We start from the raw sequence: 15,547 nt of genomic DNA on the forward strand, positions 1-15,547 counted from the left end.
AATCATGAGATATTTAGATGCTCTACCATTTTCTGCATTGACTACCATGAACATCTTGGTATGTTTACTACTGCAGATTTACAAAGGTTAATTTTAGATTATACTTTATCAGTATAGCATGATAATTAGTGCATCATGTTTTTAAATAATTAAGTTTTTGAATTCATAGATGGAAATTATTTTTCCCCCTAGAGTTGACCTGTGGCAGAGTTAACTGCTAAAAACAATGTATAAATAGGGGATTTGTGTTATCTTTTGAGACAGTCTCATTCTAAAACTCATATGTAGCCTTGAACTTTTGTTCTGTCTCTGCCTTCCCAGTGTTGAGGTTACAGGCAAGATTACAATACCTACTTTATTCCATGCTAGGGATTGAACCCAGGGCCTTGTGCCTGCTAGACAAATACTTTTACCAACTGAACTACATCCTTAGGCCTATTTCATCTTTATTTTTAGTATATAAATTAGTTATACATTTAAATTAATAGGAAAATTTTAACCAAAGTGTCTATTTCTCTACAACATGGCTTTCACAGTTCCTATGACATGAAAACTTTACTAAGGATGGAGAGATGGCTCAGTGGTTAAGAGCACTTGGTACTCTTGCAGAGGCCTTGGGTTTGCTTTGAGACTAAGGTAGCACCCACGCTGGGTGTCTTACAACTGCCTGTGGCGCCAGTTCCAGGGGATCTGATGCCTCTTCTGGCCTGTCAGAGCAGTTGTCTGCAAATGGCACACATACATATACTCAGGCTCACATACATATACACAAAAAGGAAAAAATAAGCTAGATCTTTGGGGCTGGAGACATGGCTCAGTGGTTAAGTGTATTTTTTGCAGAGGACCTAGGTTTAATTTCCAGCACCCATGTGGTGGCTCACAACTGCCTTTAACTCCTGCTCCAGGGAATCTGACAACCTCTCGGCTTCTGTGAGTTCCTGCACACAATGGTACACATAAACTCCTGCAAACATACACTCATGCAAATCAACTTTTCTTTTTTTTTTTTTTTTTTTTTTTTTTTTTTTTTTTTTTTTTGATAGGGTTTCTCTTTGTAGTAATCCTGGCTGTCCTGGAGCTCACTTTGTAAACCAGGCTGCCCTTGAACTTGAGATTTGCCTGCCTCTGCTTCCTGAGTGCTGGGATTAAAGGTGTGTGCCACCACTACCTGGCACAAATAAATTTTTTAAAAATCCTTAAAACCTTTTAAAGGATTCTTAGGAAATATTTAAGAATAGTGTATAATCTTATGTGGTCTACACTTATGTGAATGTGTCAAATGTTTAATATTTATAATTTTCTTATTTTATATTTTTAAAAATCATTATAAAAGGTTATAAAAGGCCATTTGTATGATATATACGTTGAGCACATTCCTCCCATACTTGACTACCCTTCCTTTCTCCTTCTAGTTCTTTCTTTTTAATTAATTAATTAATTTTTATTTTATGTGCATTGGTGTTTTGCCATGGATGTCACGTTCCCTGCAACTAGAATTACAGTTGTGCGCTGCACATGGATGCTAGGAATTGAACCTGGGACCTCTGGAAGAGCAGTCAGTGCTCTTAACCACTGAGACATCTCTCTAGCCCCTCTCCCCCTTCTTCCATTAGTTCCTGGTTCCTCCATCTCACTTAACTCTCATGTTATCAGTACAGACATGATTTTGTGTGTGAAGTGTAAGATCAATAAATGGGAGAAAACTTGATGTTTGTCTTTCTGAGATCGATTTAATTCATGTCATATGATTTTCTCTACTTGTATCCATCTTCCTGCAGTTAGCATAACTTTATTATTTAATGGGTTCAAGCATGAGCTAGAATACCTAGCTCAAAAATCAAGTAGCTTTTGTTTTTACTTTTATATTTTCATTTCTAGGGATGCTTGGAGTTCATTGGGTGATATGACTAAAGAAGAAGCCATGATTGCATATGTTGAAGAAATGAAAAAGGTGGGGGAAATAATTCATAGTACAGAATAAAATAATAAAAGTGTTTTTTTGTTTTGTTTTGGTTTTTGGGACATGGTTTCTCTGTAGCTTTGGAGCCTGTCCTGGAACTAGCTCTTATAGAGACCAGGCTGGCCTCGAACTCACAGAGATCCGCCTGCCTCTGCCTCCCGAGTGCTGGGATTAAAAAGGCATGTGCCACCACTGCCCAGCTAGAATAAAAGTATTGAAAACATCTTGAATTTACTTTTTTTGTGTGCCATTAGTTGCTACTATTGAGCTGCATGTCCAGTATCTGTAGGTTTTTTTTTTTTTTTTTTTTTGAGACAAGGCCTTAAGCTGCCTCAGAGTTGTCTGTGCAGAGATGACCTGGTTCCTTTGCCTCTACTTCCTGAGTACTGGACTTATGTACAAGCTCCTCGCAGCCCAGTTTTATGTGGTGTTGGAAATAGAGCCAAAGGCTTCCTGTATGCAAGCCAAGTATATTAACTGACTGCATGCCCAGCCCTGCCTAGTGATTTTAAAGAAACTGCTTTTGAACATAAAGTCTGAAATAAGGGAGTTAGTCTCCCTCCTGCCTAGAGGATTTTTAATAATTTTTATTTGGAAAATTCAGAATATTTTGCTATTTCTTTTTCATATTGCCTGTGCTACTCATTGTGTGCCCTTCGTTACATTTTCACAACTTTCCTTAGTGGACTTTAGAGCAGAGGGTAGAGTTCATTGTTTTCTTAGCTGTTATCTGTATCAGTAGCACAAAAACAAAGGAACCCTTCAAAAGCAGAGAAAATTAAAAGCCACTGTGGTTTGATAATTCTTTTTTTTTTAAAGTTACACTTAGGGCCAGGCGGTGGTGGTGCACGCCTCGGGAGGCAGAGGCAGTTGGATCTCTGTGAGTTCAAGGCCAGCCTGGTCTAGAGCTAAGTCCACGACAGACTTCAAAGCTGTAGAGAATCCTAAAAACTAAAACTCGAAAAACTAAAAAAAAAGTTACATTTAGTTTATCAAGGTGATCCAGTTAAAAAAGGTTACACTTAGTTATTTTGTGGGTGTCACAGTGCATGTGTGATACTCAGGGCAGCTTGTAGGACTTAGTTCTCTCCTGCAGTGGGGTCCAAGGATTAACCTCAGGTTGTGTGGTTGGCAGCAAGTGTCTTTACTCACTGAGCCATCTTGCTGACCTCTTTCTTACCTCAAATAGTGTATAACTTTCAGGATATGTTTCTGCAATTCAATATAAAATTGAACTGACATTAATATTTATCCATTTTTTTCCTATCGAGTTTTATTAAGTAATGGTTTAGCTAGTTTATAGTAAGAAAGGGAGCTGGGAGTGCTGACTTGTGCTTATATGAATTCAAGATCAGCCTGGTCTATATAAGGAGTTCCAAGGACAGCCAGGGATACACAGTGAGATCCTGTCCCCACAAACAAAAACACTCAAACCCCAAAACAGATGAATGATTCTAAATTGTATCATAGTCTTGAAGGTATCAAAGAGTTTATCAATGCTTTATCTTTATGTTCTCTTAGAAACTTTCTTACTATCAAATGGCAGATATAATTTCATTCTAGCTCTACTGTTTTCTGTTTTTTTTATAAACCCCAGATTTTAATGTAAAACTTAAAATTATTATCATTTTATCTGAAGTCTATGTAAAATCATCTTCAAATGAAAATATTTTTTTAAATAAAAATGGTTATTTTAATTTATGTGTATGTGCCTGAGAATATGTGGACCACATGGATATAGGAGCCCTCAGAGGTCAAAAGTGGAGCCGCAGATGGCTATTAGCCACCATGTGGGTACTGGGAACCCAACCTGGGTCCTCTTTAAGAATATCAAGTTTTCTGTAACTAATAGCTTAGTCACCAGCTCCAAGAATACTTTTAGATCATTAGCATATACATCTTTAGTATGATTGAAAAAAAATAGTTAATGTTCATTATATAACTAATGTAGTCCCTTTGGGAAGTCTGCTAATGAACTTCAAATCTGCAAATGATTGACAGACTGGGAATAGTAGATTTTGTACAATTACAGACCAAGTTAATAGTTGGTGATTTTACAGTATTTCTTTCTCTTAATTATAGATTCTTGAAACTATGCCCATGACCGAGAAAGTCGAAGAATTGCTGCATGTTATCGGTCCATTTTACGAAATTGTAGAAGACAAAAAGAGTGGCAAGAGTTCTGACTTGACCTCAGGTTGGACAGGCTTATGTTTCTTTTCAAGACATGATCTTGTGTACAAGGTCGGGCCAGGCTGGCCTCGAACTCATCACCTTCCTTCCTCATTCACCCATATTCTGGGATTACAGGCATGTGTAATCCTGCTCAGCTCTGTTTTACCTTTTTTCCTTACTTCAGCAGCTGATACAATATGCATGCACTAATACCTGTGTGTCTAATTTTCTCTTTTACTTTCACATGCCAGTCCGACTGGAGAAACTCTCCAAATATTTAGAAGGTAGGAATAATGAAATCCATGTAAAGCCCTTGCTTAAAATTTATAGGGCAACGGTAAAGAGCACTTCCTGCTCTTCCAGAGGACCTGGTCATGTCAGGTAGCTTACAACTGATTCTTAGAACTACAGAACAAACTATGGCGAGGCCATGATTCTCTAATAGAAAATAGACTTGAAGTTTTAGTCTTTCATTTGGTTTACTTAGGTGGAGTTAAATAGGAATGTAGGCCTCACCGTAGCACAATGCCAGCTCTATGCTACAGTACAGGCAAGGGGCTGGAGATTGAAACACATACATAGAGACAGGTAAGGCCAAGGATGCCCCGAATGCCCTTTACTGTGTTCCAGGGAAGCTTATATAGGGCCTCCTTCCACGTGGTAACTCAGCTGCAAGCCCACCAGAAACCACTCCCCTGTCATCAGGAACTCTTGAGGGTCTCGTGCTCAGAGCTGCTCAGAGCAGCTACAAAACAAGTTGTTTGCTCAGAGCAGCTGCAGGCATAGGAAAACAAGTTGTTTACTCTGGCAGGCAGGGGGTCACAGGAAATTCAGGGTCTGGGGGGGGGGGATCCACAGTCCCTAGCACCCCGCTGTTAAAGTGTATAGGTATTTTGGAATTTAATGTAATTGGATCTTTTTCTTTTTAATGATTGTTAAAGTTAGATTCTGTGTGTACACGTGCACACACACACATGCCATGCATGCATGTGTACACACCCCAGTGTGATTGTGGAGGTCAGCGAGTAGTTTGCAGGAATTGTCTTTCTTTCCATCCTGTGGTTCCTGAGAATCGAGTTGAACTCAGATCAGGTTTGTGTTGGGTATCTCTGCCCAGTGAGACATATTGCTGGTGCCAAAGTGGATTTTTGTAAGAGAAAGAAAAAATGTTCATGGTATAAGATCACTTCTTTTTTTCTGCTTTTTGTTTTGTTTTGTTTTTATTGTTTTGTTTGATTTTTGACAGGGTTCAGTATGTAGACTATATATTATCAGGGAGACCAGGGAGACTATTGGTAGGACTAAAATATCATATTGATGCTTTTGGCAGGCTAGCAAATTGTTTTTCATTTACTAAGTATGAAGGTCATTTATATTCAACTTTATTTTTTTGATTGATATTAACTTCAAAATTAGTTCTCACTTGGCTTCAGAAAGGATAGGTAAGACAGCATTATCATTTTTGTTGTAAACTGGTAATTGAAGTAATTTGTATAGCTATAAATGTGTAGAGTAAAAGAATAACATTATATTTATATATTTGTTTGTATGTTTTTCAAGACTGGTCTTCTCTGTATCTCTGGCTGTTCTGGAACTCTGTAGACCAGGCTGGCCTCAAACTTGCAGAGATCCTCCTGCCTCTGCCTCCTGAGTGCTGGGATTAAAGGCGTGTGCTGCCATCACCCAATTTATATTTCTACATATATATATATATATGTGTGTGTGTGTGTGTGTGTGTGTATGAGTATTTTGCCTGTGTGCCTGTAAGTGGAGCTCAAGTCTAGACAGTTGTAAGCCACCACCTAGTGCTAAACTGCACCTAGGTCCCTCGGAAGAGCAGTGGTGCTCTCAACCTCTGACTCATCTCTCTAGCTTCCATTTTTAGTACTGTAATTTAAAAAATGGTTTATTGTTTAGTGAATTTTGTTTTGCAAATTCCAACATTAAGAATTTTTCATTTCATGATTTTAGATCTTGGTAATGTTCTGATCTCTTCAAATGCCAAAGCTGTTAATGGTAAAACTGAGAGCAGTGATAGTGGAGCTGAGTCTGAGGAAGAAGAGGCCCAAGAAGAGTTAAAAGGAGCAGAGCAGAGTGATAGCAATGGTAAGTCTGGAGTAACTGGTTAATACACTTAATAATCTCGTACTAGGTAAGATAAAAGAACGTAACATTTGGGGTTTTTTTGTATATTATTAATGCATGTGATGGCATTTGGAGTATTATCAGTGAATCAAAATGCTCTCCTATGGAATATACAGGCAGCCAGCCTTATTAATTAATGAAATAAGGGCTAGAGGAATGGCTCAGTGGTTAAGAGCACTAGCTGCTCTTCCAGAGGACCCAGGTTCAATTCCCAGCACCCACATGGCAGCTCACAACTGTCTAATTCCAGTTCCAGTGAATCTGGCACCTTTATACCACATGCACATAAAATAAAGTTAAATATTTTTTTTAAATATTTATTTATTTAGTATACAATATATGCCTTCAGGCCAGAAGAGGGCACCCGACCTCATTATAGATGGTTGTGAGCCACCATGTGGTTGCTGGGAATTGAACTCAGGACCTTTGGAATAGCAGGCAATGCTCTTAACCACTGAGCCATCTCTCCAGCCCCCTAAATATTTTTTAAAAATTAATGAAATAGGTGTTGAGGGTAGACAAGAGTAGGCTATTCTCCCAAAGCATAAAATGATGTATTGTGTAATTTAAAAGGGGTATTTACTTTTATTATGCGTATGGGTATTTTGTCTGCATGTATGTCTGTGCACCATGTGCATGCTGTGAACCTGACATGGGTGCTGGGGACAGAACTTGAGTCCTCTGGAAAACCAGGAAGTGCTCTGAACTGCTGGGCCATCTCTGCAGCCCAAGATGACGATGATAGTGATGCATTTTAAAGTCTTTTCATAAGAGTCATGGAGAATGGGGCTTTTTCTTTTTTTTGGGAGGGGGTGGTTTCGAGACAAGGTTTCTCTGTAACTTTGGAGCCTATCCTGGAACTTGTTCTGTAGAACAGGCTGGCCTTGAACTCACAGAGATCTGCCTGCCTCTGCTGGGAGTAAAGGCATGTGCCACCACCTTGTGGAGAGAATGGGAGCATTTTGAAAATTTAACATGAATTTTGGGTGAGTTTTGGCATGTAATAATAGGACCCCTTTTGAGGAACCACCCATTTCTCCATTCAAATAGGAAGCCCTTCAAAAAAGATTGTGGTAATTTGGGAATTGACTACAGATTCTAGAACATCTACTTATCCCTGGCCTGGTACTCTCTACTCTCTATCTAGACCTCAGATTCACAAGAGAGTGCTGAGTGCTAGGATTAAAGACTGAGTCACCATGCCTGGTTACGAGGTACTTTATGCATCTCACCTTTTTTTTTTTTTCCATACAAGATAAGAAAATGATGAAGAAATCACCAGATAAGAATTTGGAAATCATTGTTACCAATGGTTATAAGGATAGCTTTGTGCAGGATACACACAATGATCTTCATACCGATTCTTCCCCAAATGTCAGAAACAATGAAGAAGCAAAGCCTGTAGATCAGAGCTTGGAGCAAACTGAAAACACTGTTGTCTATGTCCACCAAGGTATTGTTCTCAGATATTCCTTTGCCTAATCCTTTTCTTATACCTAAAATCCTCTTCTAACAATTCTAGGGGTGTTGAAAACTTACAGTCTACTGTTTAGAAATGTCTTCTTAGGGTTATTAATGTTACTATAAGGTTTGTTACTTTGAAACAGAATTAGAGCCAGAATGCCTTCTTATATTTGGTTCTTTTTTATTTGTTCATAGTGTGTAGTTGTGTGTGTATTATGTTAAGTCTTTGGAGGGTATGTAGAGGGTAGAGAATAACTAGATAGAGTTGACTCTGTTTTTCCATCATTGGGGTTTTGAACTCAGATAGTCAGATTTGGCAGTAAGCTCCTCTATTTTACCAGCCAAGGTGTGTTTTATCAGGACCCACCTGTGTAGACCTGGTAGCCTAGAACTACTAGTGGTTCTCCTGCCTTTACTTCCTAAGTCTAGCTGTATATATATACACAACACACATATATGTACGCACTATATATATCATGACCTGGAGCCAGGTGTGGTGGAATACCTGTAATCTCAGCACTTTAGAAGCTGAGGCAGGAACACTGTGGATTTGAGGGTAACCTATGATGACTTGGTAAGACAGACTTCTTTGCCAGAATGAGTATAATAGAGGACTGATGAGTTGTGAAAAATAGAATGAAATGTTTTTATTGTCCTAGAGTATAAATATACTGTCTGGACATTTGTTTCTATTTAGATACAAATGATGATCACAGTGAGGACGCTTCAGGAATTCATCATTTGACAAGTGACTCAGACAGTGAAGTGTACTGTGATTCTATGGAGCAATTTGGACAAGAAGAGGTAAAGATGACATTTTACAACTGACAAATTTTCAAAATGATATATCCAGTATGCAGAATACAATATGACATTCATACAGTCATGCCATAATGAAGCCATTACTTTGTATGCTAAGGAGACTAACAAAACCAAAAAAAAAAACCAAAAACCAAACCCAACCAAACAAACAAAAGAATCCCCAAAATACCAATGCATAACCTCTTTAGTAGCTAATAAACTTGTTCATTAATTTGGAATGAACCTGCTGTAGGGCAAAGTGCTTCCTCAGAACCTGTGTAAGCTAGAGGACATGTGTAACCTAGGGCCCCTTTAGTGAGATGGGAGCTGGTGACAGGAGAATCCTCAGGAGCTCACAGGCCAGCTAGGCTGCTGTATGTAGTGACGGATGACAGATGACCCAGGTTCAGGTGGGAAGGCAGCGCAGACCTCTGAGGTGTTGACGTTTAAATACCACATATATGCTGTGACACTCACTGATGAAGTAGCAGCCATGAACACACTGGAGAATACAACTCACACCTCACACACTTTAAAAATATTTATAGTTGTGTATGTGTGTGTGTGTGTAAATTAAAGTGTATAATGATTATAGTAAATTATAAAGTGTATGATAATAATAGCTGAGGCTGGCTTTGTGGGTAAGATCACTTGTTCCACAAGTTTGAGAGGAAGGAGAAGGACTTGAGTTTGAAATCTCAATGTCCCTATCAGAAGCCATGTGTAGAGGACAGCATGGTGGTACACACCTTTAATCCTAGCACTCAAGAAACAGGCAGGCTGATTTCTGTGAGTTCAGTTCAGCCATGCATGGTTATACTGTAGGAGCCTGTTTCAAAGACAAAAGAAGCTGTGTGAGTCTGTGTGCATACTCCTCAGTATTGTGTGGAACAGAAGAGAGGAGGATTCCTAGGGTTTCCTTGTTGTCAGCTCTAGGTTCAGTGAGAGATGTGTACCAGGGAATAAGGTGGAGAGCGGCAGTGGTAGAGTAGGCTGCTGGTGACCCTCTGCTCTCTGCGTGTTCATGCCGGGGAGCACATGTCTGCACTGACGCATGGCCATAGCCAACACACGCGCTTTCACACACACACCAAAAGAGAATTAGTTTTAATATAATACTACAATAGTAGAATTAGAATAAAATTATTTTATAAAGATACTATATTAGATTACCAATATAGACAGTAGACAACTATTACAGTAATACAGCATTCCATTTTAAGTTATCTTATGTGTATTTTATAAATAATGTGTCATAGGTAGAATGGAGGTGCGGACGGTAAACTGTTTATGCTGCTGTCCTTGCTAAAACATTGATTAGCGAAGAAAACTGAATAATCTTCAGCATAAATTAGTTCTTCATATTGACTATACTCCAGTCAGTTAAAACTTTTGGTTCAAGGGCTGGAGAGCTGCTGGTTCAGCAGTTAAGAGCGTATAGTCTGTCTTTCTTTTTTTTTTTTTTTTTTTTTTTTTTTTTTTTATTCTGAGACAGGGTTTCTCTGTGTAACAGTCCTAGCTGTCCTGGATCTAGCTCTTACAGACCAGGCTAGCCTTGAACTCACAGAGATCCTCCTGCCTCTGCCTCTCAAATGCTGGGATTAAAGGTGTGCACCGCCACCTTCTTAAGAATGCTCTTGCGAGGACCCAAGTTTGATTCCTAGCACCACATCAAGACAAGTCACAACTGCCTGTGAATCCTACCCCGGGGAGCTGATGCCCTCTTCTTACCCACAAGGGCATCACTCTCATTTACAAAAACCTCCATACAAACCCACATACAAGATGCACACATATCTACATAGTTAAAAATAAAAATGAAGCCTTTAAACTGGGCAGTGGTGCTGCATGCTTTTAATCCCAGCACTCAGGAGGCAGAGGCAGGTAGATCTCTGTGAGTTCAAGGCCAACCTGATCTCCAGAGGTAGTGCCAGGACAGACTCCAAAGCTACAGAAAAACCCTGTTTCGAAAAACCAAAAAAGAAAAAAAAAAAGCTTTTAAAACAAAAACCTACTTAAAATAATCTTCAGATTTCAGTCAAGATTCAGTATTGGAAGAAGAACAAATTACACATAGGTCTGTGATTGTGTGTGGTGGCCTACAGCATTTGGGAGTAGAGGCAATTATATCCCCAAGTTTACTGGAAAGTTCCAGGCCAGCTAAGGGTACATAGTAAGATGCAGTTCCCTCAGGGAAAGAAAGAAAGAAACAAAAAAAAACCCTAAAAAACTCAACAAAGGAACAAAAAGGAAGTTGGTTATTAGCACCTTTTTTCTTTTTCTCTTTAAGGCAAAATTGTACTAAATAGCCCTGGCTGGCTCATAACTCCATGTGTACACATGCTGGTGTTGATGGAGATCTGCCTTCCTGTCTTTCTCTAGTGCCTCCCTCGTGCACTACTGGACAGTTCATTTCAGTCACCTTTTCTTGGTGATCCAGGAATTTAGTATTTTTCAGTAGTACAGCTTTGGCTACTGATTCTCTGGGTTCAGGCAGTACTGAAGGTTGATAACTATTAAAGTAATAAATTCAGTGTTTTCTTTCTTCTGAATTGTAACTGCCATATTCTTTGCCTAGTGTGATGGCTAGTTTTATGTTAATTTGACACAAACTAGAGTCATTTGGGAAAGGGGACCCTCGATTGAGACAGTGTTCCTACAAAAATAGCCTGTGAGGTATTTTCTTCATTGTACTTGATGTGCATGGGCCCAGATTACTGTGGACAGAGCCACCACTTGGCCCATGGCCTTGGATGATATAAAAAAACAGGCTTAGCAAGCTGTGAAGAACAAGCCAGTATAAACAGCACTTCTTTATGAGTGCCTGCCCTGTCCTGACTTCCCTCAGCAATGATTTATATGCATATGCTGAAATAAACCCTTTTATTCCCAAGTTGCTTTTGGTTGTGGTGTTTTTAGCACACCAGAGAAACCCTAATTGAGACACCTACAGCTTCAGTTTTTACTTACCTGTATCTGAACCATTATCTTTCGTTATCCTACAGCCTTATCTATCTCCTGTATTTATTTTAGTATGTCACCAAACTGTCTAGTCATTAGAGATTTCCTTTCTCTTGCTCTCTGTGCTCAGTTTTTTAAGACCAGTACTATTCTGTTTTAAGTTCTCAAACATCTTCCATCCCAACTACATTGATGGTTCATTGTCATTATGAAACCTTTGATATGACTTATATTCATTTGTTCTTTTTTGATTTTGTTTTGAATCAGGGGCTGACTGTAACTTTGGCTGGTTCCGGAGCTCACTATGTAGAACAGATTGTCCTGTAATGCACAGAGATCCACCTGCCTCTGCTTCTGAGTGCGGGATTAAAGGCCGGCGCCACCATGCTTGGCCCATACTCATTTGTCCGCAGCTGAATGTCCATCATCATTTTTTGATTGACTTCTGTAGTATCTGCCACATACTGTTTTTCATAAATCTTATTAGACAATCCTGCAATAATCTCTTAGGACTCCAGGTCCTTTTTCCTTATAGTTGTCTGGAGTTAAGTATAGTAACTAAGGTGTGCATTTCTTTATATCTTGGGTGACTGGGAACCCTTACTTTTTGCTCATAGAGAAAATCATGCCTACTTAATTACTTCTTGTATATGGGAAATTGAGTTCAAGTTGAAGGATATTTTAAATAAAGGAATATTTCCAGCAGGACCCTTTTAGAAAACAGTATTTTTATTACCATAAAAACTTTTGCTATATCAGTTATATTTATAACTTGTAACTATTGTTTTAAATTTGTAAGTCTTTAGACAGCTTTATGTCAAACAATGGACACTTTCAGTATTACTTAGGTGGTGATCCCAGTCAGCACTTGGAACGTTCTGGTTTTTGTGAAGATGCTCAAATCTCTCCTGGAAATGGCGGCAGTGGGAAAAGATGGATGGTAGCAACTGAGGGGAAAGGTGAAGTAAAGCACGGAGGAGAAGATGGCAGAAGCAGTGGAGCGCCACACCGAGAGAAGAGAGGGGGAGAAAGCGAGGACTTCTCTAGTGTTCGAAGAGGGAGAGGTGTGTACTCCTCCTTTACTGATTCATGTGATTTCTGAGACAGCCTCATTATCTAGATCTGGCTGGACTGGAACTTGTGATCCTTCTACCTCTGATTGCCAAGCGTTGGTGTGGTAGTGCCCAACTTAATTTTTTTAATCCTTTGTGCAGTGTTTTCTAAAATAACATTTGTGTGTGTGTGTGTGTGTGTGTATGTGTGTGTACACTCTACATGTAATGGCATGCATGTGAAAATCAGAGGACACCCAGGTCTGGCAACACATGTCTTTACTTGCTGAGCCACCTTGGCAGCCCATGATGCAGTATGTCTAAGGAACCACGTTTATGCCCTCTGAACCATCACTGCTTTAACTCTGCTACCACTTTGAGTCCCAGTGTAAGGCAGTCTGAATTATTTATCTTTTCCTTACTTGACTTGAAGGAGATCATTTAAAGCCGACAAATCAATAACAGCTAAGGAACAATGAACACTAAAAATACCGACAGTAGTAGTGTGGGCTGGTGAGATGGTCAGCAGGTAAGTGTGCTGCCAGACCTGAGAACTGGCTGTGATCCCTGTGTGGAAGCAGATATAACTGATTTTCACTAGTTGTCCTCTGACCTCCAGTGCGCACCTTGGCGTGAGCATGCCCTCCACCAGGACACACACACACACACAAAAAAGTAACAATAATAAAAAATAGTGATGTGATTAGGGAGTAGACTAGATATGAGTGTGGAAAAAGTAAATATATTTGTTATAATTATTTCTGGTAAGAAATAAAGATACTATGAAAAGAATGAGAGAATGAATATAGGATAGAGAGCCAGTTGGTGATGGTGCAGACCTTTATTCCCTCCTCTCCGGAGTCAGAGGCAGGTGGAACTCTTGAGTTTGAGGCAGCCTGGTCTACAGAGCAAGTTCTCTGTCTTGACAAACAAACAAAATTAATGTAGAACAGGAAGTGTAGCTCAGTCATAGCTGTGTTTGGTCCCCACCATTGAATGAGAAAGGAAAGGGAAAAGGATTGAGAAATAACCATTTGGACAGAGTATGGATATTTTCAATTTTCAATAGGATTATGTCCCAATACAACCCTTATAAATTGTGAATATTGTAAGCTGAATATGCATATAGCTTAACTGCCTTAATTATACTTGGAACACTTGCATTGGCTTGCTCTTAGGCAAAATCATCTCACACAAAGCCCATTCAAAAAATATACTATACTTCAGGGGCTGGAGAGATGGATGAGACGGAGAGATGGTAGTCAAGAGTGTCTGTTGCTCTTGTAAAGGACCTGGGTTCAGTTCCCAGCATCCATATCAGAGGGCTCACAACTGCCTGTAACTTTTGTTCCAGGAATTGAGCACCCTGTCTCTTTGGGCACCTGCTTGCATGTGGTGCACAGACATAAACATTCTCTTTCTTTCTCATTCTCTCACACACAGATAAATCTTAAAAAAATACTGTAATTCAGGTGAAAAACTCAATTGTTATATAGGTATACTTTTGTACCATTTAATGTTGAAAAATTATAGGTAGAATCTTTGCATTGAGTAGAAACATTAGTACACTGAATGCACAAAAGTAGAAGGGAAAACCAATAAGGGATTGGATTGGATTTCCTAGTACTCAGTTCATTGAAGTTACATAGGTCTTGCTCTTTTCTTATTATAAATAGAACTGCATCTAGAGCACAAATTAACTCAAATTTCACACTTGATCTCCTTCTTATACTTCTGGCCAAGAGGATTAGAAAGGTAAGAAGGAAAAAACTCTTGACTTCGGTTATGAAGGAAGATCTGTAACACTCCATTTCTGCAAAAATACACAGGAATAAAAATTGTTAGCTGTGCTGGGGATGTAGTTAAGGGTCGAGTACTTGTCTCGTACATGTGAGGACATAGGCTCAAGCCCCAGCAACACACACACACACACACACACACACACACACACACACTCACGGGGGTAGTGGAGGGAGAGAACAAACACAAGAAAAACAATAAAAAACCTCTTGTTAGCCTTCTGAAAAATAAGTTGGCAAAACTAAGAACCTTTACAAATTTGTTATCTTTTGATCCAATAATTATTATTATTGGAATCTGTACTAAAGGAGGTGTGATGGTTAATATTTGTTGTTAACTTGGAGACGAGCCTCTTGGTGTGAGTGATGTCTGGATGGGGTTAGTTGGGTAGGAAGACTTTCCTGAACTGGGGCTCTCGATTAAATACAAAGGGAAGTTGAGCTGAGCACCGTGAACATCGTGCTCTGTTTCCTACTTGAGACCACGCTCCTGCTGCCATGATGGAATTGACCTTGACTGGAAGCCAAAACCAAACCTTCCTTTCTGAGGTTGCTTTGCTCAGGCACTTTGCTGCAGCAACCAGGAAAGTTACCAACATAGGAGACAACAAAAATTTAGAGATGAACTGATATACAAAGACATTCATTGCAACATTATTTGCATTAGCAAAAATTTGGTTTTGAAGCCTGAGAGATGGTAAAATCACTTGCTATGACATACACTTGATGACCTGAATTCAATTCCTTAGAACCCACAGAGAAAACTGATTCCTGAACGTTGTCTTATGACTTTCACACATGTACCATGGCATGCACACATCCATACATATCTTTCAATCATATACATACACGCAGGAATAATTGAAAATTTTAAAAATAATTGTGGGCTTTTTCTTTTTGAGACAGGGTTTTCTTATAGAACCCTGCTATTCTGGAACTTTCTATTTTGACCAGATTGGCCTTGAACTCACAGGGATCATCTGCCTACATTTGCCTCCCAAATGCTGGAATTAAAGGAGTGTACTACCATGCCCAGCCTTGAAGTAATTGTTTTTTGTCATATATTTGAGACAGAGTCTCATTTATCCTAGGCTAGCCTTGAACTCTTTCTGTAGCCCAAGCTGATTATGAACTTCTGCTTCTCCTGCATCTACCTCCCAAGTGCTAGGATTACAAGCATGTGCCACCAT

The 15,547-nt window shown here is 39.3% G+C and overlaps 1 protein-coding gene across 3 annotated transcripts in view; it reads left to right on the top strand.

Moving 5' to 3' along the window:
- Positions 1–15,547, top strand: part of Acbd5 (acyl-CoA binding domain containing 5) — a 31,526-nt gene that overhangs the window by 8,312 nt on the left and 7,667 nt on the right. For all 3 annotated transcript variants that reach the window (XM_050152586.1, XM_050152585.1, XM_050152584.1), the window contains exons 4-9: positions 1,879–1,951; positions 4,043–4,157; positions 6,107–6,241; positions 7,536–7,733; positions 8,442–8,548; positions 12,345–12,570. In XM_050152586.1, the coding sequence (XP_050008543.1) occupies positions 1,879–1,951; positions 4,043–4,157; positions 6,107–6,241; positions 7,536–7,733; positions 8,442–8,548; positions 12,345–12,570 (854 nt within the window). The remainder of the gene's footprint in view (positions 1–1,878; positions 1,952–4,042; positions 4,158–6,106; positions 6,242–7,535; positions 7,734–8,441; positions 8,549–12,344; positions 12,571–15,547) is intronic.

Source organism: Alexandromys fortis, unplaced genomic scaffold, assembly GCF_014885135.2.
Source record: "Alexandromys fortis isolate MF-2015 unplaced genomic scaffold, M_Fortis_MF-2015_v1.1 scaffold_54, whole genome shotgun sequence".
NCBI classification, from domain to species: Eukaryota; Metazoa; Chordata; class Mammalia; order Rodentia; family Cricetidae; genus Alexandromys; species Alexandromys fortis.